General features: G+C 53.3%; 2 protein-coding genes across 5 annotated transcripts; one reads left to right on the top strand and one right to left on the bottom strand.

Annotated features, from left to right (window-relative positions):
* The first annotated feature begins 82 nt into the window (after nucleotides 1–82).
* Nucleotides 83–7,216, top strand: C18H19orf44 (chromosome 18 C19orf44 homolog). 4 transcript variants are annotated; one of them, XM_053372407.1, is made up of 9 exons: nucleotides 85–215; nucleotides 1,686–2,255; nucleotides 3,240–3,540; nucleotides 3,914–3,987; nucleotides 4,724–4,822; nucleotides 4,859–5,225; nucleotides 5,353–5,442; nucleotides 5,768–5,937; nucleotides 6,764–7,216. In XM_053372407.1, the coding sequence occupies exons 1-9, from the start codon at nucleotides 132–134 to the stop codon at nucleotides 6,845–6,847; spliced, it is 1,839 nt and encodes a 612-aa protein (XP_053228382.1). In that variant the 5' UTR covers nucleotides 85–131; the 3' UTR covers nucleotides 6,848–7,216. The 4 variants fall into 4 exon arrangements, with proteins under 4 accessions (XP_053228384.1, XP_053228381.1, XP_053228382.1 ...); XM_053372406.1 differs by having other exon boundaries at nucleotides 84–215; nucleotides 4,724–5,225; XM_053372410.1 differs by having other exon boundaries at nucleotides 132–222; nucleotides 4,724–5,225.
* Nucleotides 7,217–21,676, bottom strand: CHERP (calcium homeostasis endoplasmic reticulum protein). The gene is made up of 18 exons (XM_053372405.1): nucleotides 21,571–21,676; nucleotides 19,859–20,032; nucleotides 18,789–18,973; nucleotides 18,254–18,391; nucleotides 17,062–17,213; nucleotides 16,060–16,171; nucleotides 15,874–15,963; nucleotides 14,948–15,182; nucleotides 14,669–14,847; nucleotides 13,551–13,980; nucleotides 12,041–12,279; nucleotides 11,752–11,885; nucleotides 10,911–10,997; nucleotides 10,494–10,646; nucleotides 9,454–9,564; nucleotides 9,249–9,343; nucleotides 8,350–8,535; nucleotides 7,217–7,816 (listed from the first exon to the last, which is right to left on the bottom strand). The coding sequence occupies exons 1-18, from the start codon at nucleotides 21,605–21,607 to the stop codon at nucleotides 7,812–7,814; spliced, it is 2,742 nt and encodes a 913-aa protein (XP_053228380.1). The 5' UTR covers nucleotides 21,608–21,676; the 3' UTR covers nucleotides 7,217–7,811.
* Between the last annotated feature and the right edge of the window lie 1,802 nt (nucleotides 21,677–23,478).

Genomic DNA, 23,478 nt, shown 5'->3' with positions numbered 1-23,478 from the left:
TCTCGCCAATGAGAGAGAGGCTCCGGGCGGCGACTCCGGGCCAATCCGGGTGGAGGATATTGCCACGTCGGGGCGGTTGCTAGGCGACGGGCTGCGGGCGACGGGGAAAGGGTCTTCCGGCGGCGGCGGCCATGGCGGTGCGGAGGGCGGAGGGCAGGAGCGCGGCGCTCGCCCGGGCTCAGGCCCAGCTGACGGGGAGGCGCCTCACTGGGAGGGTAAAGGGTTTGGTTTTTTAAAATGAAGGTTCTGTCGCCGTGACGTCATGCGTCGTTAGTGCGACGTCAGAGGGACCGGCTGCGTGACGTCACGCGCGCCACCCCAAGGGGTTTCCGAGGGTGGAGGGTGTCCCTGAGCATGTGAAGAGCGCGCTCATCCTGTTAGGCGTCGCTACTCTGCGCCCTGCATGGAGAGCAGCAATAATAATAATATATGTATAATAATATATAATAAAATAATAATAATGACAATAATAATATGTAATATACAATAACTATTATTATTTGTAGCCCGTCCATGTGACTGAGTTCCCCTACCCACTCTTGGGCAGCTTCCAACATATATAAAAACATAAACGTTTTAAATCATAAACCTCGTTTCTTGCAAATGCAGCTTTTAGGGACCTGCAGGAGACTATCCTCTCCCATGGATCCTGGAGGAGATACACTGCCATGGCTTTGAAAGCGTGGCTGTAGTTAAAGCACAGAATTCCACATGCAATTGTTTCAAAAACTCTATATGCGTAATTCTTTTGCGTGTGTATTTTAATTGCAAGGAAGCCTCAGAGAAAGGAGTTCAAATCAGTAGTGATGATAAAGACACACCCAGGTAGGGTTGCCACCTTTGTTCTGGCAAAATACAGGACAGGGTGGGGTGGAGCGATTTTTATTTTTCTTTCCATCTGGTGTTGAAGCGACTTCAGAGTAATCCATTCCAGTCTCTTGCAGCCCAGCAGGATGGCCCCTCTGGAATTTGTAACACATGTAAACATACACACATGAATTTGTAAATCTGTCTGTGCTTGGCTACCTAGAACTTAAATACATGACGTTTCAACCATTCAAACATATGCATTGAGAGAGGATCGCTAACTTGGCAGAGAGAGAGAAACCTGAAATACAGGACCAAACTATATCAAAACAGGATGAAATATGGGGCAGTCTTGTATTATACAGGACAGGTGGCAGACTTACCCAGGTGAACCCTCTTACTCACTTTTTATTTATTGCATTTATAACCCAGCCTAAAGAGGAAAAAAGAGCTTGATTAGGCTGAGAAGAGTTTGGATTTGATATCCCGCTTTATCACTACCCTAAGGAGTCTCAAAGTGGCTCACATTCTCCTTTCCCTTCCTCCCCCACAACAAACACTCTGTGAGGGGAGTGGGGCTGAGAGACTTCAGAGAAGTATGACTGGCCCAAGGTCACCCACCAGCTGCATGTGGAGGAGCAGAGACCCGAACCTGCTTCCCCAGATTACGAGTCCACCGCTCTTAACCACTACACCTGAGAGCCAGTGTCTGGCCCCAAAGGTCACCCATTGAGCATCGTGGCCAAGTGGGAATTTGAAACCCTCTTGTCCCAGGTCCTAGTTTGACGCTAACCACTATGCCACCCTGGCTCTCCTGTCGTCCCCCCAACCATCTTCCTAATATGACACCTCTTAACCCTCCGTCCTTCTCCCTGCAGGAGGAGCTGGACGGGGCTCCCAGGAACAGATTGGCAGCCTTGGAGCCCAGCAAAAGCCCTGGCCTGTCTGCCGTCCACATGGCCAGTGACCTGAGCGACCTCTCTGACCTGGGAAGGAGGGAGCTGGAGGGGGCCAGCTTGGCAGAGACCCCAACACCGCCGCAGACTGGACCCCGCCGCCGGTTTGTCAAGCAGAAACCGCAGGAGGTGGCCCTGGACACCCAGCAGGCAAGGCCCAGTCCTGCCACAAGGACGGGCTTTGCCGCTGCCTCCAGAGGGGAGAGGTCAAGCGCCGTCCTCAGGAAGCTGGCGCAGATTGAGAGCAAGTTCCACAGCCGGAAGGCCAGGCGGGACGTCGGCCAAGCGCCCACGACGGACGAGGAGATTTCCCTGAGCGACTTCAGCCGCAGCCCTGAGCCAAGGCCGGGAGGACAAGGGGGCCTGGGAAAAGCCACAGGGCTGAAGGAGACCGCGGCCCCCATCCGTGGCAGCAGCCAGGGTGGCACAGAGGGACGCAGGCAGGCCCCTCCCAAGGAATTAGGGGAGCAGGAGGACCTGCTGGCCAGGAAGGTAATTTGGGGGGCATGCCTAGGCTTCACAGCACTGCTGTAAGGTCCTGTTTTACTGACAATGGCAGTCTGGGTTTTATTGGCCGTCCAGGCTGAGCCCACAGTGTGTTGGGCGGCAGCTAGACTGGTGACTGGGGGCGGCTGCCGAGACCACATAACACTGGTCTTGAAAGACCTACATTGGCTCCCAGGATGTTTCCGAGCACAATTCAAAGTGCTGGTGTTGACCTTGAAAGCCCTAAACGGTCTCGGTCCAGTATACCTGAAGGAGCGTCTCCACCCCCATCGTTCTGCCCGGACGCTGAGGTCCAGCGCCGAAGGCCTTCTGGTGGTTCCCTCATTGCGAGAAGCAAAGCTACAGGGAACCAGGCAGAGGGCCTTCTTGGTAGTGGCGCCCGCCCTGTGGAACGCCCTCCCACCAGATGTCAAAGTGATAAACAACTACCTGACATTCAGAAGACATCTTAAGGCAGCCCTGTTCAGGGAAGTTTTTAATGTGTGATATTTTAGTGTATTTTTGGTTTCTATGGAAGCCGCCCAGAGTGGCTGGGGAAACCCAGCCAGATGGGCGGGGTACAAATAATAAATTATTATTATTATTATTATTATTATTATTATTATTATTATTGGGCTTTGAACCCCAACACTTCCCCAACAGTGCTTCTGTCTGAAAAAGTGTTTGTGGAAAAGGCAGGGTGGTGGGCACTCAGCAACTTGCCGCTTGGCCCTCTGCTCTGGCCCGCGAGACAGTGGCCCCTCAGCTGTTGGCGTCTCCAGATCCCAACTCAGATGAGAAGAGCAGATCCTGCTCTTGCTCAGATTGGGGCTGATGGCAAGAAGACCAGAGGCCAACTTGGCCTCTGCAAAGGACAGCATCTGTGGTGGGTTCCATTCAGCTGCAGGAGGTGGTGGTGGTGGTAGTGATTGTTTGGGAATGCTCAGAGCCGCAGTGACGTACCCTTTCCCTCCCCCATTCTTTCTTAAGAAATGGATCCGGTCCCCCCCAACCCCACCTTCTTCCCGCCCGAGGTCTCCTTTGCCCGGGAAAACTTTCCTGAAGAGGCCCACGCCCAGGAGTCCTTCGCCACCCGGCAAGCACCCCCCGGCACGGCTGAGCAGGGGAGCACTTCGTTCCTCGACCCCCGCAGGCTCCTCTTCCCCCGACGCGAGCTCCGTGCCCCCGAGGGAGGCGTCTCTCTCTGAGCGAAGCGTGGTGCGGTCCCTCGACGAGCTCTTCTTAGCGGCGGGCGGCGGGCCCAGCGACGACGACTCCAGCAGCAGCAGCGGTGAGTCACCTCTGAGGGGACCTGTGTGACAGATGCGCCAGGAGAGGAATGCGTGTCTCTGACAAAGGGAGAGCCAAGTTGAAAGGGAGCAGGAAGCAAGTAGAGGGAGCTCTGTGGGCAGAATCCGCTCGAGGGGGGCTGGTCGAGGGTGAGAATGAGGTGACCTGGGTCCTTGCCCTGGCCTGGGCACTCCTTGGCTGGCAAACGAACCTTCAGCTGGGCTATGGAAGCTGCTGAGGTGAGAAGAGCAGCCTCCGAGGTCATACACTTCCTGTGGGGAATTGCAGGAAAAAGGGGGGCAGCCCCTGGACCCTGGGAGGTGGAGAGAGACTCTCTCCCTGCCGCTGAACGTCCGTCTCGTTCCTTGCTGCAGATTTCAGAGTGAACGTGTTGAGCCTGGACGACTTGGCCCCTGCTGCAGCCAGCCAGACCGAAGTGTCAGGAGAGGTGAGTTTAGGGAAGTTTTCAATGTCTGATGTTTTATTGTGCTTTTAATTATGTTGGGAGCCGCCCAGAGCGGCTGGGGAGTTCCGGCCAGATGGGCGTAGTATAAGTCATAAATTATTATTAATATTGTTGTTATTTCACCCCGTCCTCAGCAGGAGCCAAACGTTTGCCACGTTTGTTCATTTCTGGTGGTGTGAGCATTGCGAGGAAACTACAACCAAGAGCCTTAATAACTATTATTATTATTATTATTATTATTATTATTATTATTATTATTGCCAGGTTTTTCCCCCCTCTGCCAGCTTCTGGCCAAAAGAGGTCCACCGCGAGGGGGCTCAAAAAACCAACACCCAAATTACGAAAGAAAAAATGCAACTTAGAAAAATGTAAAGACAACGTAACCTTTCAGAAAAGACTAAAAGAGCCAAACATGCCCATTTTCCTCCTATGCAAAGGCAAATAGAGGCGCCCCCCCAAAAAAAAACTTGCCCGGGGGAGCAGAAGTCAGCCCTGATGGAACTGAGCTCCTCTTCCTTTTCAGGGAAAACTCATTTGCTGGAGCTGCAATAGACTAGCTTGGAGATGAGCGTGGAGCAGAGGGGTGGGTTGTGGCTCGAGTTGCTAGCATGGAGTTTGCCATTCCAAGGTTGGCGGTTTGGGGGGGGGGTGCTGTGCTTCAGAGACCCTCGTCACCTCCGTGTCTCACATTATACTCACAGAAAGACGTCCTTTCTAGGCACCTGCGATGCCTATGGAGTCAAAGGAGGAGCTGGGAGCCTCCCCCTTTGCTGCCGTCAGCCAAAGCCCCTTCAAAGCCCAGAGCCCCCCCAGGAGAGTAGCTGCTTCCCTGGAGGAGGAGGAGGAGGAGGAGGAGGAGGAGGAGGAGGAGGAGGAGGAGACGGAGGAAGACGATGATCCAGGAGACACTGAGATTTCCGAGCGGCTAAACAGCACTTCTGCTGGGAGCTCCCATCCCGAGGAGGAAGACGAGGAGGAGGAAGAAGAGAATCCCACCAGCGCAGAGTATTCGGAGGACTTTGAGTCCTTGGCAGCATCCAGGGAGCAACCCTCCTCCAGGGACCCCTCAGGTGCCGGGGCGCCTTCTGAGCATCCTGCCTCGTCCTCTCTCACCTGCCCTCCAGGGGGCGCCAGGACCACCTGCCTGCCAGTGAGGATCCTCATGAAGGATGCTGCCGTACAGACAGGCCGCTCCTCTCTGGCCTATTGCTGGCTGCAAGGTAAGCTGCTCCCGGCTGAGGCTGGGCGAGATCCGTGCAAAGCTCCGACGCCCTTCTAGGCCTGGCCCAGGTGCCTCAGGTGCGCCTGCCGGTCTCCCAAGAGCGTCTCCTCCTTCCCCTCCTCCAGGTGACGCTCCTGCAGCTCTTGGAGAAGCCGGGAGCCTTCTGGAGACCCCGCCCATCGCCAGCCACGTCGTGAGCTTGGAGACGCTGGAAGGTACCCCTCTCCTCCCTCGATCCTTGAACCAAGCGCCAGCTGAACCCAGCCTTTGCCTGCACCTCAGCTGCGTGGCATACAGAAGGGCGCAGGAACGGGCGGCAGAGACCTCTGGCTCTGAAACCCCAGGCAGCCATTGCTGCCGCTCGACGCCGTTGCCTCTGTCCCCCTTGAGAGAAAGTGCTGGGGGTCCAGAAGAGAGGTCCCTTCCCTATGGGGCCTGAGCAAAGGCCGCCCTAGACCTGAGTCTGGGGACCCAGGGAGCCCTTAGCCCTGCCAGGCCTCTTTTCCTCCCCACACCCACCTCCCATTCTCCCTCCCGCAGCGCTGACCACCTACAGCCCGGCCGTCTTCGCCCTGAACGAGCTGCTGAAGCAGAACGTGCTGCTCATCCGGCAGTTTGCAGACGCCGCCCGCCAGCTCCACGCCTCCTGGGTGGCGTCCCTGGAGGAACAGAGGGGCTTCCACTACCACACCCTGGAAGAAGCCAAGGAGGTAACACGGGTGGGTCGCGGGTGGCGCTGTGGGTAAAACCTCAGTGCCTAGGGCTTGCCGATCGCATGGTTGGCGGTTCAAATCCCCGCGGCGGGGTGAGCTCCCGTCTTTCGGTCCCAGCTCCTGCCCACCTAGCAGTAGATAAATAGGTACCGCTTTATAGCGGGAAGGTAAACGGCGTTTCCGTGTGCTGCGCTGGTGCTGGCTTGCCAGAGCAGCTTCGTCACGCTGGCCACATGACCCGGAAGTGTCTCCGGACAGCGCTGGCCCCCGGCCTCTTAAGCGAGATGAGCGCACAACCCTAGAGTCGGACACAACTGGCCCGTACGGGCAGGGGTACCTTTACCTACCACCCGCTCACTCACAGGCCCTCCTCCTCAGGGCAGCTGTGGCCAGCCTGGCACCCGGCAGGCGTTTGGGACCACAGTGGCCGTGCTGGCTGAGGGTGGGAGATGCAGTCCTACGGGACCCCTTCTCCTGGTATGCCCCGCGGAGGACCTTAAGGTCCACAAACGACAATATTTTGGAGGTCCCAGGTCGCAAGGTCATTAGATTGGTCACAACTAGGGCCAGGGCCTTTTCAGTTCTGGCCCCGACTTGGTAGAACGCTCTGTCCCAAGAGACCAGGGCCCTGCGGGACTTGACATCTTTGCACAGATCCTGCAAGACAGAGCTGTTCCGCCTGGCCTTTGGTTTGGACTCAGTCTGACCCTTCTGTTTCCCTCCCCTTATGGTTTTGACTTTTAAAATGAGGCTGCATTTTAAGTTGTATTTTAACCTGTACTTTAAATCCCTGTGGGTCTCAACCTGCTTTGTCCCTTTGCAGTACATCGAGCGCCACAAGCCCCCGCCTCTGACGGTGGAGCAAGCTGTGCGAGAACTGGAGCGCCAAGGGCAAGCTGCCTTTTGAAAAGCGCGCGGGAGGAGCGTCAGAACTGGCCCTCTGGAACGAGAAAGAAACCGCTCGGGTCCCAAAAACCAGCCAGCACTTTTACCAGAATGAAGAGCTGGGCTCTTTCGGAACGAGAAAAGCAGAGGCCCTACAAATCACGGAAGAGAGGGGGGGGGGAGGCCATTGCCCCTCCTGCACAGCCCCCCCAGGACCATACAGCTTCAACCCAGAGCACTGAATAGAAACCTCAGCGGAGATCTAATTGGGGAGGGAGATGAGAGGACACCCTGCTATGTTTTGAGTGTGCAAAATTCATCACTTGAACCACCTATACATGGATGAATGTGGAGACAGGCCTCCCCACCCAAATAAATCGCACAATCTGTATAGAGGGAGGGGAAAAAACTTTCTTTATTGGAAGGCAACAGTAAGAACAAGGCGGGTAGCTGACTCGGAGCAACCCGAGAGGCGGCCGAGAAGTTTCACAGGTACAGAAGTCGATCTTCAACAGCCGCTACATCACCATGTTGGGGGCGGGCGGTTGTGAAAGGGGTCTACTGTACAGGGAGGGGGCTGTGACTCCCCTCGGGGTGCTGGTGGTCTTCAGACACCCCCCTCTTGGGGCGTTTGGGCAGGAAAGGAGGGCGGCTTCGTGTTTTGAAACAGGCGGGTTGGGCAAGGGGCGTGGGGGTGACACTATGGAAGAATCGGCCTACCCGACTCCTTTTCAATCTTGCCTGAAAGGTATGTACAAAAATAGAAAAGGCCCAAATAATTTCTCTTCTCGCAAAGCCTCCTGGAAAGACACTCTTGGGAGAAGGCTAGCCCTCTGTATCCTGACGGGCAGAAGTTGGGGGGGGGGTCGTCTGGGGCAGGGGGGGTGGCGGTCAAGAGGTACAGTAGAGAGCCTCAATTCACATGGCCAGGCTGGGGCTCGGATGCTGATGGACGACCGGCTGGGCTCCCTTGGCTCTGAGCGGCGTTAAGCTTTGGGAGGAAAAAAGAAGGGTCAGGCGGGATGCAGGGGGCAGCAGAAGCCCACGGTCCTGGGCTAGCGGGAGGGGGGTTTGCATGCCATACTTAATGAAATGACAGAGGAAGCAGGACCTTCCTGCAGCCATCAGGGAGGTGGGTAGTGTTAGGTGCCCCCACGCAGACTCCCACCTGAACGAGAGGTTGCCCCAGTTCCTGCCCTCCTTTGCACTGGCCTGGCAACCTCAAGAGACCCTTCCCCCTTTCTAGCTTTCCTCATGCCAAAGGGAGGGGTTTGGCTAAAGCCCTTGGGCCTAGCAGCCTGCCGGCTCCCCACACGTTTGCCCCAAGGCTCATGGAAGCACTTCTGCCTTAGCGTCTCGGGGAGACGGGGTCTCGCCGTCCTCGCCAGGTGGTTGCTGGCAGCCCACCGGCAAGGGTGCAGTAATGCCGTCGTACAGATTGAAAGCGAACCAGAAATGGAACGAGGGGCTTCCTCCCCCCCCCCCCCCGCAGCCAGGGGTCAGACCCACGGCTTGCCCACTTACTTTCATCCCTGGCCTTCATGCGGGCAATGAAGGAGTAGCTCTTGTTCCTCCGGTAGTTCTCGTAGGGGTCGTCCAGGGCCACCCCCACACCCTTGTACTGGTCCCACTTGTCTCGGATGTCGCCGCCTTTAATGGGGTCCTGGATCCCCTGCTCCTTGGCCCCCAGCCCCCCAGATCCGCTCCACCCTGGGGAAAGGGAAAAGCAGGCAGTTGGCAGGAGGAGGGGGAGAGGTGGCGTCAAAGCACCTCTCTCCGGAAACCTCTGACCCCATGGCGGAGGAGCCCAGCAGCAGCAGCAGAATCGGACCCAAAGGGTCCTGACCCGGTGGCAGCCAATCAGGTGCCCCCAAACCTGAAAGCTGGACCCAGGCGCCACAGCAGCGACTGGCCCCAGCTGTGGCTGGCAGGTTGCAGCTCTCTGCCCAGCCCTCAAACGCTCTACGTTGGCAGACAGACCCACAGAATTGTAGAGTCGGACATTCAGTCCAATCCCTGGCAATGCAGGAATGTTTCACTCAATGTGGGACTCGAACCCCCAACCCTGAGATTAAGAGCCCTGTGCTCTTACCGACTGAGCTGCCCCAGAGAGAAGGCGATTCCTCTGGAAGGCTTTTAATTCCACATTATTAGGACCTTTGTATCTCCACCCCCCTTTCCTCCCAGGGGTGGCCTACACAGTTCTCCCTTTCCCCATATGACCCTCACAACGAGCCTGCAAGGTAGGCATTAGGGCAGGGAGTCAACGACCAGCCTTGGAGCCGCCCAAATCCGGTCCGAGTGGGAATTTGAACCCAAGTCCTCCTAGCCGGACACCCTCTAACCACCGGAGGAGTGGAACAGGCCCCCTAGATGGACCCCACCCCTGACGGACAGAGCCATCGGGCACCAGGCTGCCTTACCCATCTTCACCAGCATCTGGTGCCCCTTGTTCTCCTCTCCTAGTCTCGATTCAGGGATGGGGGGCCCCGAACTGGATCCCAATCCGGCCGAGGAGCTACAGACGGGGCAGAAGAAACCGAGGAGAAGTGAGGATTATCGTGTCGATCCCTCGACCCCAATCCTTCCCCCCCCCAAACACCTTTGCAGTGCAGAGTCAAATCTTACGGAGGTGTCTGGCTGCGGGATCGGGACCGGTGCCGCCTTCCAGGGGAGTAGGATTTCGACCGGGACCTGGACCGAGAGCGGCTCTGAGAGGACCGAGAGCCGCTTCTGCTCCTGGGAAGACAGACGGGGGAAGAAGCAAAGTCAGGCCCTCTTTCTCTCGGGAAGAGACAGCCCTAAAATTGTCTATCGAAAACTTCACTCTTGTGTTTTATCACGACGACAGCTACTCACTTTGGGTTTTAGTAAAGCAAACCATCTAATTTGTCAGTGCCTAAATGATCTCGAGCGTCAGAACAGCTTGGCCACAATAAGGAACTTTTGCCCATGGTATGACTATTTTCCACCTTCCCATTTTGACTCTCTGGCACCCTCTTTGCATAACCGAGCAATTCCAAATTACAGACGTGCTTTGACTCTCGTGAGATTGAATGTCTTGCCCTCGGCTGGTCTTGAGCGACGATGCCAACAGATGCCACACGAAAAACGTCCCTGTGGAGACGGCAGTCCTGAATCGGTGGCGCACGCCCTTCTGGCTTGCGCTCTTGATAAAGAATTGAGGAATGAGATTATCACCCCTCTTTTATCATCCATTCCGGGTCGCTCAGCCGCTGCCACAGAGTCCTTTCTCTTGGCAGATCAAGATGAGCAGGTGACAGCAAAGGTGGCAAGATTTTTAGCTGGGGCAATCAGAATAAGGTCCACCACTTAACCATTGATTCAAAGCTCTAAAATGTATTTTATATAATTGACTTTTTATTTCTATTCTTTGTATATCGTATTGTTGTTTTATTGCTATGGCCGACAGCTGGTGCAAATATTCATTCATTCTCGGCTGCTGTGGCATCTTGTGGAAGTGAGTTCCACCGGCTAGCCGCACGTCGTGAAAAACGACCAGTTCCTTCCCCAAAAAGCTTCAAGTGGGCTGAAGAAGCCAGCCAGCCAGCCAGAAAGGCAACGTCCGCAGCCCGCCCCCAGTCTTGCCAACCTGCCCACACCAGCGAGCGAGACCCAGGCCCTCCTGCCCTGCCCTTCCTCCTCACCTGGACTGGGAGCGAGAGTAGGACCGCGACCGGGAGCAGGATCTCGACCGGGATCGGGAGTAGGAGCCGGAGGACTTGGACGACCTCGAGTTGGAGCGCGAAGAGGAGCGGCCACGGCTCTTGGACCGGCTACTGCGGGATGGCGAGGGGCCGCTGGGCAGGGGAGAAAAAGGAGGGCGTATAGTGGTACTGTGCAATCGCCCTGGACTCCTGCAGCCAAAGCGCCCAGGAACCTCGGCTGGCCCTGCGGCTGCTGGACATCAGCCGAGCCAGGAGGCCCCCCAGTCCAGGGGGCAGGATCCCCTACCCTCCAGGTGATGGCTGTACTCGGTTTGGATACAGGGAGGGGGTCCCTCTGCACCTCCCCACTCCCCCTGCTGACGGCACTCTGCACGCTCCCCGGAGCCCCGTGCCCACCTGTTCCTCTTCTCCTGCCCCTTGCGCCGCCGGGCCCTCATCTTCGCCCGGAAGAACTCGTACAGACCATTCTGCTCCCAACCCTCGCTGTAGGAAAAAGGGGGGCATTAAAAAAAATATATCATTAGGTTTTCATGTAATGTATTACTTATTATTTATTGAATTTATATAGGGCCCTATACTTGGAGGGTCTCTGGGCGGTTGGCAGAATAAAATCAAGATATTAAAACCACAAAAGACATAATAAAAAACAACAACCCATCACCATCATCATCATAGGTTACTGTTCTTATTTTTCTCATCCTATATCACTCGATAAGATGTTATGTCTCCACTCCCCAAACTGCCCATTTGTTTCTAACGTTACACAAAGTATAAAATGAAAAACTGAAAATAACGTATTATCGTTCTTCTGTTGCTCAAGGCATAAATCCATCTTACACTGAAGAATAAAATAATATAAAATAATGATAATTTATTATTTATACCCCACCCATCCAGCTGGGTTTCCCCAGCCACTCTGGGCGGCTCCCAACAGAATACTAAAAACACGATAAAACATCAAACATTAAAAATGTCCCTAAACAGAAGTCAGAAAGTCATCTTTCGAGTCTCTTAACTAGCAGTTAATTTTGCCATTTTGGCTCAATCCACCAGTTTGTTAATCCATTCTTCTTTCCTGGCGATTGCTGCTTCCTTCCACTTCTGCTCATATATAAAAAAACCTTGCCGCCGCTATTGCAGGCATGAACAATTTTATCACCATTTTCGCTGTCTCTGGCCCAGTCAAAGCAAAAAAACAAGCCAGCCAAAGGAGCCCTTTCTGGGTCTCGCCCCTCACCTGTTTCTTGGCCGGTCGTGTGAAGGGGGGCTGTAGAAAGCTTCCACGGCTGCCAGGAGCCTCTCGCTGGGGGGCATGGGGGGCGGCAGGCGGATATCCTTGGGGTCCAGGGGCTTGTAGTCATGGTCCTCCAGCTAGGAGGGGAGAGGAGCCGTCATGGCACACAGTCCAGCGGGAAAATAATTCCCAGCACCCCTGGGGCCACGAAGGAGAGGCCACGGGGGTCGGGAGAGGCCTCTTCCTGCCCTTCTGGAGTTTTGGGGGGCAGCTCCCCCCTCAGGCCACTTACTTTGACCAGGGGGGCCATCAGTCCGGCGGGGAGGTCGAAGTAGGGGACGTTGGGCACGAGGCTGGGGTCGTCGTGGTTGACGTGCGGGGGCCCCTGCCGGCGCATGTGGGGCGGCTGCCCGTTGAACCCGTGGGGCGGGGGCCCAAAGTCAGGGTGCTGGGGGCCCCCCCAGGGAGGGTGCTCGCTGATCCCCGGGTGCGGCATGCGGTGGCCCGGGTGGTGGTGCGGGGGCCCAATCTCTGCAAAGGAAGGAAGGAGAAGCTTCAGAACGGCCCGAGTAGCTGCAGGATCTGAGCACGGGACAATGCGTTGGAGCGAGCTCCTTGGGGTGTAAGCCTGGGCAGTGCCTCTGGGGGTCCTGGACTGCCCAGATGACAATGCACCCCCCCGCCTCGCTGACGGGGGTCCAAAGGAAGGAAGTTTGGCACCAGCTTGGCAGAAGGAGGCAGACACGGCGCCATCCAACCGCCTTAGGGACTCCGCGTTGGATTTGTGCAGGGTTTACCCCTTAGCCCAGGGGTCTGCAAACTTTTCCAGCAGAGGGCCAGTCCACTGTCCCTCAGACCTTGTGGGGGGCTGGACTATATTTTGGAAGAAAAAATGAACGAATTCCTATGCCCCACAAATAACCCAGAGATGCATTTTCAATAAAAGGACACATTCTACTCATGTAAAAACACGCTGATTCCCAGACCGTCCGCAGGCGATTGGGCCGGATCCAGCCTGCCTTAGTTTGCCTACCCATGCCTTAGCCCAGGCTTCCTCAACCTCGGCCCTCCAGATGTTTTTGACCTACAACTCCCATGATCCCTAGCTAGCAGGACCAGTGGTCAGGGATGACGGGAACTGTAGTCTCAAAACATATGGAGGGCCAATGTTGAGGAAGCCTGTCTTAGCCTTTTCTCCTCCTGAAGATATCCCATAAGGCAGCGGTGGTTTCGGATCAGAGGGTCCCACGGGAATTAACCTCCCCTGAGCAAAACTTCTTTCAACTGGACAAGGACCAGGGCTGGGCGACATATCAGTATTATCGTTCAAAACTGCTTTGAGGTTCATACTGTGTGACATGTCATTTCGCAATTTTTGGCTTGGAAATACATCGCGAATCATGTCGTCTATAGCTCCATCCTCATTTCAAACACTGCAATATATTAGTGTACAGCGGTACGGCGGTCTCTGAAATGTTTCAGAACTGGAACGCTGTAAACCCAGAAGCAAACGCTTCGGTTTTAGAATGCTTTTCGGAAGTCAAATGTGCCAAAGCGCAGCTTCCGAACAGAGTTTTCCCAGAAGTAAACACTTCTGTTTTTGGACATTTCGGAACTGGAACGGTCTTTCGGAACCAAGTATGTTCGAAAACAAAGGTACCACTGTATCGTGATGTTTAGCGGCTGATATATCATCAACGCGAAAACCAGATTATCGCCCAGGCCTAGCGAATGACCCCCTTGCTCCCGGACCCCCTGCCTTAGCCCCTCCCAGCCAGCCTTCTGCCCCCCCCTCCACTCACCCTGGGGGAAGTCGCCTTGGGGGTAGTCGAAGCGGTGCGGGTAAGGGGGCCGCTCGAAGGGGTGGCGCGGCGGGAAGTCGTCCTGCATGAATCGCGGGGGGAAGCGGTTGAAGTTGTGCGGGTGGGGCGGCTGGTTGAACTGGGGGTGCTGCTGGTGGGGCGGGAAGGGCCCCCGGAAGTGGGGGGGCCTCTGCATGCGGAAGGGCGGCTCCCTCTGGCCCCCTCCCCAGGGCGGCTGCTCATGCTGGCTGTTCCAGGGCGCCTCAAACTGGCTGTTCCAGGCGGGTTCCGGCTGGCTGTTCCAAGGGGCATCGCGCTGGTTGCTCCAGCCGGGCTCCCGCTGCTCGCTCCACATCCCCTCATGGTTGCTGTTCCAGGGGGGGCAGTGCGGGGGGCCCTGATGGTGGGGGAAGGGGGGCTGCTCAGGCGGCTGCAGGAGACAAAAGGCCTTGGTTAGCGGGCGGGCAGGAGGAATAAGACCCTCCCTGCGCTCAGATTGTCTGGCCAGAGTGGTGCATGCTCTGGTTGTCTCCCGCTTGGACTACAGCCATGCGCTCTCCTTGGGGCTCCCTTGGAAGGTGACCCGGAAACTGCAACTAATCCAGAATGTGGCTGCCAGACTGGGGACTGGGAGTGCAGACCATAGGAAACCAGTCCTGAAAGACCTACATTGGCTCCCAAGATGTTTCCAAGCACAATTCAAAGGGTTGGTGCTGACCTTGAAAGCCCTAAATGGCCTCAAAGGTCCAGTATCCCTGAAGGAGCGTCTCCACCCCACCCCGGACACCGGGGTCCTCCTCCCGAGGGCCTTCTGGCGGTTCCCTCCCTGCGAGAAGCGAGGTTAGAGGGAACCAGGCAGAGGGCCTTCTCGGTGGTGGCACCCTCCCATCAGATGCCAAGGAAATCAACAACTACCTGACTTTTAGAAGACATCTGAAGGCAGCCCTGTTTAGGGAAGTTTTCAATATTTGATGTTTTATCCTGTTTTTAATATTCTATTGGGAGCCACCCAGAGTGGCTGGGGAAACCCAGATGGGCACGATATAAATAATAAAATTATTATCATTATTACCAAGGCCCCACCCAAGCCCTCCCCTCCCGCTGCCCGCCCATAGTACCTGCTGCTGCGCCCAGGGGGTGACCGGGTGCGGCTGCTCGAACCAGGGCGGCTTGTTGGGGGGGATGTGGTCGTGGGGGCCGGGCCCCCGGGGTCCAGGCGTGGCTGGGTCGGTGGCCCCGGCCCCCGTGGCCTCGTACTCGGCGGAGTCCGGCAGCGGCAGCTGCGGCTTCCCTTCGTCTGAAACAAAGGCGGACGTGAGAGCCAAGCTCCTGGGGGGGTTGTGGCTCAGAAAGAGGACAGGGAACACCCCCACCACGAAGGGGGACCCCAACATTACCTGTGGGGGTGATGGGGGCGGCTGGCGGAGGGGGGGCGGGGGTGGCCTTCACTTCGCTTTCCGGAGGTGGGATCTGCAGTTGCGGCGGCTGCTGTTGCTGCTGTTGTTGCTGCTGCTGCTGCTGGCTGAGGCTGCTGACAAACTCCTCGTGCTGCGTTTTGAGGGTCTGGATCTGTTGCTGGAAGGCCACTTGGACCGGCTGGACCACGCTGCCATACTCCATGATCAGGGTGGCCTGCAGGGACCACGCGGAAGGGGGTGGCATTTGCATAGAGAGCGGGGGGGGGGGGAGGACAGAGAATAATAAAAAATAATAATGAATTTTTATTTATACCCCGCCCTTCCCGGTTCAGAAAACCGGGCTCAGGCCGGCCAACAACAAATTTAAAACACTTAACTGATACAACAAAACACAGCATAAAATACAGTATGAAATGTGATTAACAATAAATTCAAAAATCAATTTAGGGGGGGAAATCCATCCAGTAAACATTAGATGATCACCAGGGCTAGTTGGCTAAATTAGTCCTGTTTGGGGCCAGCGAGGAGACCAGGGGAGAAATTAGCTGTGGGATCCCAGAGCGGGTAATCTTCATAAAAAGGGGGAGGGAAGGAAGGGGAATAAAAAGATCAGGCTAAGTTCAAATTGAAAGCCAAGCAGATCCCGTTCGTATCCAGAGGTACCACTGTATCTGACTTTTAGAAGACAGCTGAAGGCAGCCCTGTTTAGGGAAGCTTTCAATATTTGGTGAATTACTGTATTTTTAATCTTTTGTTGGAAGCTGCCCAGAGTGGCTGGGGAAGAAATAATAAATTATTATTATTCTCTAAAATCTCTTCCTGAAGAAGGGAGTCATTTTGGGGGAAGACCTGGCCGTTTGCTCTTGCCGCCACCCGCTCGGCCTCCTCCTGCTCCCCTCCCTCACCTGGTACTGGCCCAGTCCGAGGGCCGGGCTCTGGAGCTGCTGAATGATGGCCTCGTCGAAGTAGCCGTTCTTCTCCCACAGCTGAAGGAGCTGTGGGAAACCAAGAGGGAGAGAGGGGCTGTTATTGGGCTCTGGGGCTCCAGGCAGGGCCCTGGGCACCCCTGAGGCCAGGCCAGGGCGGCTCACCCGGGCAATCTTCTGCTGCTTGTCCTCCTCCACGGCCAGGAAGCTGGTGCAGTAGATGGGGACCACCACTTTCTGCAAGGCGGCCAGGAGGTCCCGCTGTTGCTTCCGCTGGCTGGGAAGGGAGGGAGAAGAGGGAGGAAGAAGGGGAGCTTCAGAAAGTTCGGCCAGAGGTTCAGTTTGTTGCCCTCTGGGGGTTTGGGATCCTGCCCTCCGGAGCAGCAGGAAAGAGACTGGCTCCACCTTGCCTGCAGATATCTCTGGTTATCTCCCGCTTGGACTACTGCCATGCACCCCCTGTGGGGCTACCTTTGAAGGTGACCCGGAAACTGCAACTAATCCAGAATGCGGCAGCCGGACTGGGGACTGGGAGTGGCTGCTGGGACCATGTAACCCTGGACCTGAAAGACCTACATTCTGGGCGCCACAGTTCAAGAAGGACACTGACAAACTGGAACGTGTCCAGAGGAGGGCAACCAAAATGGTCAAAGGCCTGGAAACGGTGCCTTATGAGGAACGGCTAAGGGAGCTGGGCATGTTTAGCCTGGAGAAGAGGAGGTTAAGGGGTGATATGATAGCCATGTTCAAATATATAAAAGGATGTCACATAGAGGAGGGAGAAAGGTTGTTTTCTGCTGCTCCAGAGAAGCAGACACGGAGCAATGGATCGAAACTACAAGAAAGAAGATTCCACCTAAACATTAGGAAGAACTTCCTGACAGTAAGAGCTGTTCGACAGTGGAATTTGCTGCCAAGGAGTGTGGTGGAGTCTCCTTCTTTGGAGGTCTTTAAGCAGAGGCTTGACAACCATATGTCAGGAGTGCTCTGATGGTGTTTCCTGCTTGGCAGGGGGTTGGACCCGATGGCCCTTGTGGTCTCTTCCAACTCTATGATTCTATGATTCTACATTGGCTCCCAGGACATTTCCAAGCACAATTCAAAGTGTTGGTGCTGACCTTGAAAGCCCTAAATGGCCCAGCAGACCCAGTAGAGGCAGGATCTCACCAGTGGTGGAGGACGTCGTTGATCAGGTAGATCAAGTGGAGGCGCAACTCGAAATGCGCCCCCTCGGCGGTGATGCGGTTGCGCAGGTGCCCGGCCATCAGCTCGCAGTGCTGCGGGGACTTGGCATTGCTGAACATCCAGTTCTTGCCGGCCTGAGGATCACAAAAGGGAAGAGTCAGAGGCAGCCAAGGGGAGAAAGTGCCCCACAAAGTCAAGAAGGGAGGTTCCCGGGGCAGCAATGTCTCTGGGGGCCAAGAGCCATGGGGAGAAAGTGCCTCACAAAGTCAAGAAGCGAGATTCCCAATGCCTCTGGGGAGAGGTTAGGTTTTTCATTTTATATTCCCTTATTTTATTTTCCCTTTAATTTTTGGGGGGCCCCCAAGAGAGTGTGGCCCTAAGCTAGAGCTTGCTTAGCTTATACGTAAAGCCGCCACTGGCATAGATAGATGAGAGAGAGAGAGAGAGAGGGAGAGAGAAAGAGAGAGGGATGATATAGATAGATAGATAGATAGATAGATAGATAGATAGAAAGATAATATTTTGGAAATGTATGTCCAGTTGTTTTTTTCCTTTAATTTTTTGGGGGACCCAACAGAGTGGGGCCCTAAGCTAGAGCTTGTTTAGCTTATACGTAAATCCGCCACTGGCATAGATAGATAGATGAGAGAGAGAGAGGACTGATACATGAGAGATTGAGAGATAGATAATATTTTGGAAATGTACATTGAGGGTTTTTTCCCCTTTACATTTTTTAGGGCCCCCAAGAGAGTGGGACCCTAAGCTAGAACTTGCTTAGCTGATACGTAAATCTGGCACTGGCATAGATAGATGCGTGGGTGGGAGAGAGAGAGAGAGAGAGGGAGAGAGAGAGATTAATTGATAGAGGAGAGACAGATAGATAGATAAATACATGATAGATAGATAGATAGATAGATAATATTTTGGAAATGTACATTCAGTTGTTGTTTTTTTTCCTTTACATTTTTTTGGGGCCCGCAAGAGAGTGGGGCCCTAAGCCAGAGCTTGCTTAGCTTATACGTAAATCCGGCACTGGTTTTTAGGGAGAATCCACAGCTGGACCCAAGAGCGCACCCTCTGGGGCAGAGTGCTACGACATGTGGCCTTCGACGCCTTTTGGGGGCAGCCCCCCACGACACCAGAATGCAATCACACACCCCCGAGCCCCGCCTACCGAGATGGCGTCTTTGGTGCAGGTGTCGATGATGGGCTGGAGCAAGTTGTCAAACTCGTTCATGTCCAGCTGGGTCTCCTCCAGGACCTTCTGCATCTGCTGTTCCACGGCCAGCGCGATGGCGGAAGTGATCTGCTCCTGGGGGTGGGGGGAGTGACAAGGGTCTTGAAGGCACGAGCTGGGTGGCGAGAGAGCCCCCCCACCCCCGAGCGAGGCCCGGGCACCTTGCTGCCCCTTGAGGGCTACCGCGTCCCTTAATGGACTGGTATGCAGCTGTAAATGCTGACATTGGGACCCCTGGAGGGGAGTTGACTTTGAATTGACTTTTATATAATTTTATATTTTTAAAAAACAAACCAAATAGAAATTTAAAGAAAAAATACAAAAATGGAAGTGCGCAGAGTAAGATAAAATGCAAAAAAAAAAGAAGAAACGAGAAATAGTACTCATGTAGAAAACAAAACAGAAGAAGAATACGTATATATATTGAGCCAAGAGCCCTTGCTTGCTTGCATCTCCACCCGCCTGCCCTCACCTGTCTCAGAGCCAGGAGGTGCTGCTCCTGCTGCTGGAGGTTCCACAGGCTCTGCTGGATCAGCTCCTCCATGGAGGGGGTGCCCTGCAGCGTGGCGATGGGGGCGGCCGCCGTGGCCAGGGCGGGCTGGGGCAGGGGCTGGATCTGTGGGGCGGGCTCCAGATCTTGGCTCTGCTTGCACAGCACTGAAAGGGAGGGGAGGGAGATAGGAGCCCGTCAAGGCGAAAGGCTAGTCACTCGAGTCAACAGTTCTAAACCCTGCGCCAACCTGGGAGTGTTGCGTGGGCTGTGGGTGCCCCTTCCAATAATAATAATAATAATAATAATAATAATAATAGTAATTTATTTATACCCTGCCCACTCTGGGCACTCCCAACAGAAATAATAATAATAATAATAATAATAATAATAATAATAATAATAATAATGCGATTAAAAAGCTTCCCTAAACAGGGCTGCCTTCAGATGCCTTCTAAAAGTCAGGTAGTTGTTATTTCCTTGACATCTGATGGGAGGGGGCCACCACCAAGAAGGCCCTCTGCCTGGTTTCCTGTAACCTCGCTTCTCGCAGGGAGGGAACCGCCAGAAGGCCCTCGGGAGATGGACCCCGGTGTCCGGGCTGAACGATGGGGGTGGAGATGCTCCTTCAGGTCTACTGGGCCTTTGAGGCCATTTAGGGCTTTCAAGGTCAGTCCCAACCCTTTTTTAAAAAAAAAAAAAGGTGGCAAAACAACTCCACTGCTACGCGATGAGCCGTGTTGTGAGACCCTGCAGCAAAACTCACATTTGCATCGGCAAAGGTTGGCCGATCCCAAGCCAAACGGAGGGCCGGCCAGAATTTGCAAGGGGGGTTTCAAAGGGAAGGGAGGGAAATTCTTTCCCAAAAAAAGGTCGGGAGAGAACCAAAGATTCTTGTGAAGCCTCTCTCTCCACCCAGTGCCAAATGACAGGACGTGTACCTGGCACCCTTCAAAAACTGATACGCGCCATACTGATATTTCGAAATGTTCTACAGAGTTGTGGCTACTAAAAAGTCTCCCGCTAGTGACCCCCCGGCCCCCCAAACTCACGCTGCTGCTGTTCCAGGGCCAGCTTGTACTTGTAGTAGCCATAGAAGTCGCCCCCGAAGAGGAAAGAGAACTTGGGGTTCTCCTTCTGCTTCTCCATCGTCATCTTCTCAAATTCGGGGCCGTTCCGCGCCACAAACTGAGCCAGCTTGTCAATGACATTGCGGAGCTCCTGGTCTGGAGTTGCAGGGGGTGGGAAGGAAATTGGGGGGGGGGGGACCAGTCAAGGCTTGTGTCAAAGAAAAGGTCCTGACTTTCAGCTCTTTGCTGGGTGACAGGGAGCAAACTAGCACAATTGCCTCAGGAGCCTTCCTGCAACCGCGCAATAACACCTTCCAAAATGTTACTGATAGCCCCATATCTATCTACGGTGGTGCCTTGGTTTAAGAACAGCTTAGTTTATGAACAACTTGGATTAAGAACACTGCAAACCCGGAAGTAGGAGTTTGGTTTGTGAGCTTTGCCTTGGAAGCAGAACATGTTCTGCTTCCTGCTGAGTGTAAATTGAGTCCTCCGCTGCTATGGGAAAAAACGTCTTGGTGGAAGAACAGTTTTGGTTTAAGAACGGAATTCCAGAATGGATTAAGTTCGTAAACCAAGGTACCACTGTAGATAGATAGATATGGGGCTATAGATAGATAGATAGATAGATAGATAGATAGATAGATATAGATGAGAGAGAGAGAGAGATGGGACTATCAATAGATGATAGATAGATAGATAGATAGATAGATAGATAGATATGAGGCTATCAATAGATAGATAAATAGATGAGAGAGAGAGAGATGGGGCTATCAATAGATAGATAGATAGATAGATGAGAGAGAGAGAGATATGGGGCTATCAATTGATAGATAGATAAATAGATGAGAGAGAGAGAGAGAGAGAGAGATATGGGGCTATCAATTGATAGATAGATAGATAGATAGATAGATGAGAGAGAGAGAGAGAGAGAGAGAGATGGGGCTATCAATAGATAGATAGATAGATAGATAGATAGATAAGGGCTATCAACAAATAGGTAGGTAGGCAGATATGGGGCTGGCCTTTGATTCTCCCTCGCTGTGACCCCAATGTACCTGTAGGCCCCTGCCAAAGGCTACTTCCCCTTGCCGCCCACCCATCCAAGCGCAAGATTTCGATCCTTTTCTTTTTCTTTTTACTGCGTTGTCTCCTTTTATTAATTTGATTTAATTTGATATTGACTTCATTTCGTTTTTCTTCTCCCCCCCCCCCCCCACGGTCAGCCTCCTACTCGGAGCAGGCATTCGATCTCACCCCCTTAACTTGTTCTATTTTTATTATTTCGTCCCTCCCTCTCAGTTCCTTCTACAGAACATTTAATTTAACGGATTTTAGAGATATATTTTCCCCCACCCCTCTCTGTTCTGTCCCCCCTACTCAAGAGTAGACCTACTGACATGCAAGTTCGGGGGAAGGGGAGGGGGGATTGTCCTGGGGGGGTTCAGTTATTTTCTTGGGGGGTCTACTCTGAGTAGGGGGAGTGGCTAAAGGAGGGGACCCCCCCTTTATTTCCCCTCTCCCCCCCCCTCGGGGTCTCTCACAAGAAGAGGCGAGGGGGGGTCGGGAAATGGGGGGGGGCTCCTCGTGGTCCTGCCCCAACCGGGCTCCTGAGCATACGCAGAGTGCCTGAGAGGGAGACCCCTCACGTGACCCCCACCCCAACCCCCCAAGGGGGGGACACACACGCTCACCTTCCGGCGGCGGCGGCAGCGGCGGCGGCATCTCCATGGCGGCGGCGGCGACTCGAGCGGCGCCTCCGAATGGCTGGCTAGGCCCCGGGCGGCCGTCAAGCGCGGCGGCTGCTGAAAAAGGGGGCGGCGCTCGCGACGGCGGCCGCCGAGCGAGGTTGCCGTGGAGACCGCCGGAGCCGCGCCCACCCGCCGCCGCCTTCCATTCCGAGGGAGGGAGGGAAGAGGGGAAGTTGCGCGCGCAGCCCCATTCATAAGGAAGCGGCGCCTCATTCATAAGGTTTCGAAGGGAAGGAGGTTATAGCATAGAGGCAGGAATATTGGAAGGCACGAGATCTACCCACCCGGGAAGAGTGGCAGATGAAGGTGATGGACTTTATGGAAATGGCCGAAATGACGGGCAGAATCCGGGACCAGGAAGAAGAGTTGGTGGAAGAAGATTGGAAGAAATTCAAGGCTTATTTACAAAAATATAGCAAAATTGAGGAAGTTTAGAAGGAGTCTGGAAAGAAACTATGTGACTTTTGTATAAATACTATAAAGAACTTAAGTTAAATAGATTGTCGAAGGAAATGAGGGAAAGTAAAATCATATTATGCTAAGATAAATCATTGGTTAATAATTTGGGAAAGATGGAAAGGATTTGCTGAAATAATTAATCGAAGCAGAATACAAAAAAGGGAGGCGGGAGGAGGTCAAAGAAACAAGCCAATGAAGTTAATAAGGTTTATTCTATTTTTCTGTATTTTCTTTTTCGTTTTTTGATGGTTTTTGTTTTTCTTGATATTTTTGTTGTTGTTTCTTCTTTTTTCTTCTTTGTTGTATTTTTAAACTCTAATAAATATTATTTTTTTAAAAAATATATAGTATAGAGGCAGGGATGCCCTGCCAGATTTAGGAATAAGCTAAACAAGCTCTAGTTTAGGGCCCGTCTCTTGGGGGCCCCCCAAAAAAATTAAAGGGGGGAAAAACCCTGGATGTACATTTCCAAAATATAATCTATCTATCTTAATATCTATCTATTTATGCCAGTGTCGGATTTACCTATAGGCTAAACAAGCTCTAGCTTAGGGCCCCCAAGCCCACTAAAAATTAAAAGGGGGAAAAACAACCTGGATGTACATTTCCAAAATATAATCTATCTATCTTTCTGTTTATTTATGCCAGTCTCGGATTTACGTATAAGCTAAGCAAAAAATTAAAGGGGAAAAAGCAACCTGGATGGACATTTCCAAAATATAATTTTCTTTCTTTCTTTCTTTCTTTTTATGCCAGATTTATGTATAAGCCAAAGACGCTCTAGCTTAGGGCCCCTCTCTCTTGGGGGCACGCAAAAAAAATTAAAGGGGAAAAAAACAACCTGGATGTACATTTCCAAAATATAAAAAACAAATAGAATAAAACCTACATGCAGCAACAGTGTTTTGTGTTGTGTAATCTCCAATTTCATTATGTGCAAATGGGTTTAGATACCTGTTAGGTCCATAAATTACGATATAGCATATATTCAACACAAAAAAGAGCGACGATTTGTTGTTGATAAAGGACAGCTGGACATAGAAAGGGCCTTGTTACCTTCAGTAGCTTAGGGCCTCATCAAACCCAAATCCAGCCCTGGTTTCCCTTGCAGGTGTTTGGACCATAGGCATAGCCAAGAAGACTCCACACGGGAAAGTTTTGATTCTTGCAAAATTCGGGTTTATTTACATTTTTGATATTTTAAAAGCATAATTACAACACACCCTTTTTCCCATTTTAACTTTTTTTTTAAGTTTGCAGGCTTAAAAAAGAAAACCATGAACTTTTCTTTCTTTTTTAAGTTTGCAGGGGCTTAAAAAAGAAAAAGACAAACCACGGTTCCTGTACATCAGAAGAAACAAACTTGTAAGAAGTTCATCGTACTTAAGAGCC

This window comes from Podarcis raffonei, chromosome 18 (genome assembly GCF_027172205.1).
Source record: "Podarcis raffonei isolate rPodRaf1 chromosome 18, rPodRaf1.pri, whole genome shotgun sequence".
In the NCBI taxonomy this organism is placed as follows: domain Eukaryota; kingdom Metazoa; phylum Chordata; class Lepidosauria; order Squamata; family Lacertidae; genus Podarcis; species Podarcis raffonei.
The sequence above is the reverse complement of the archived record's forward strand: the minus strand, read 5'-3'. Positions and strand labels throughout refer to the sequence as shown.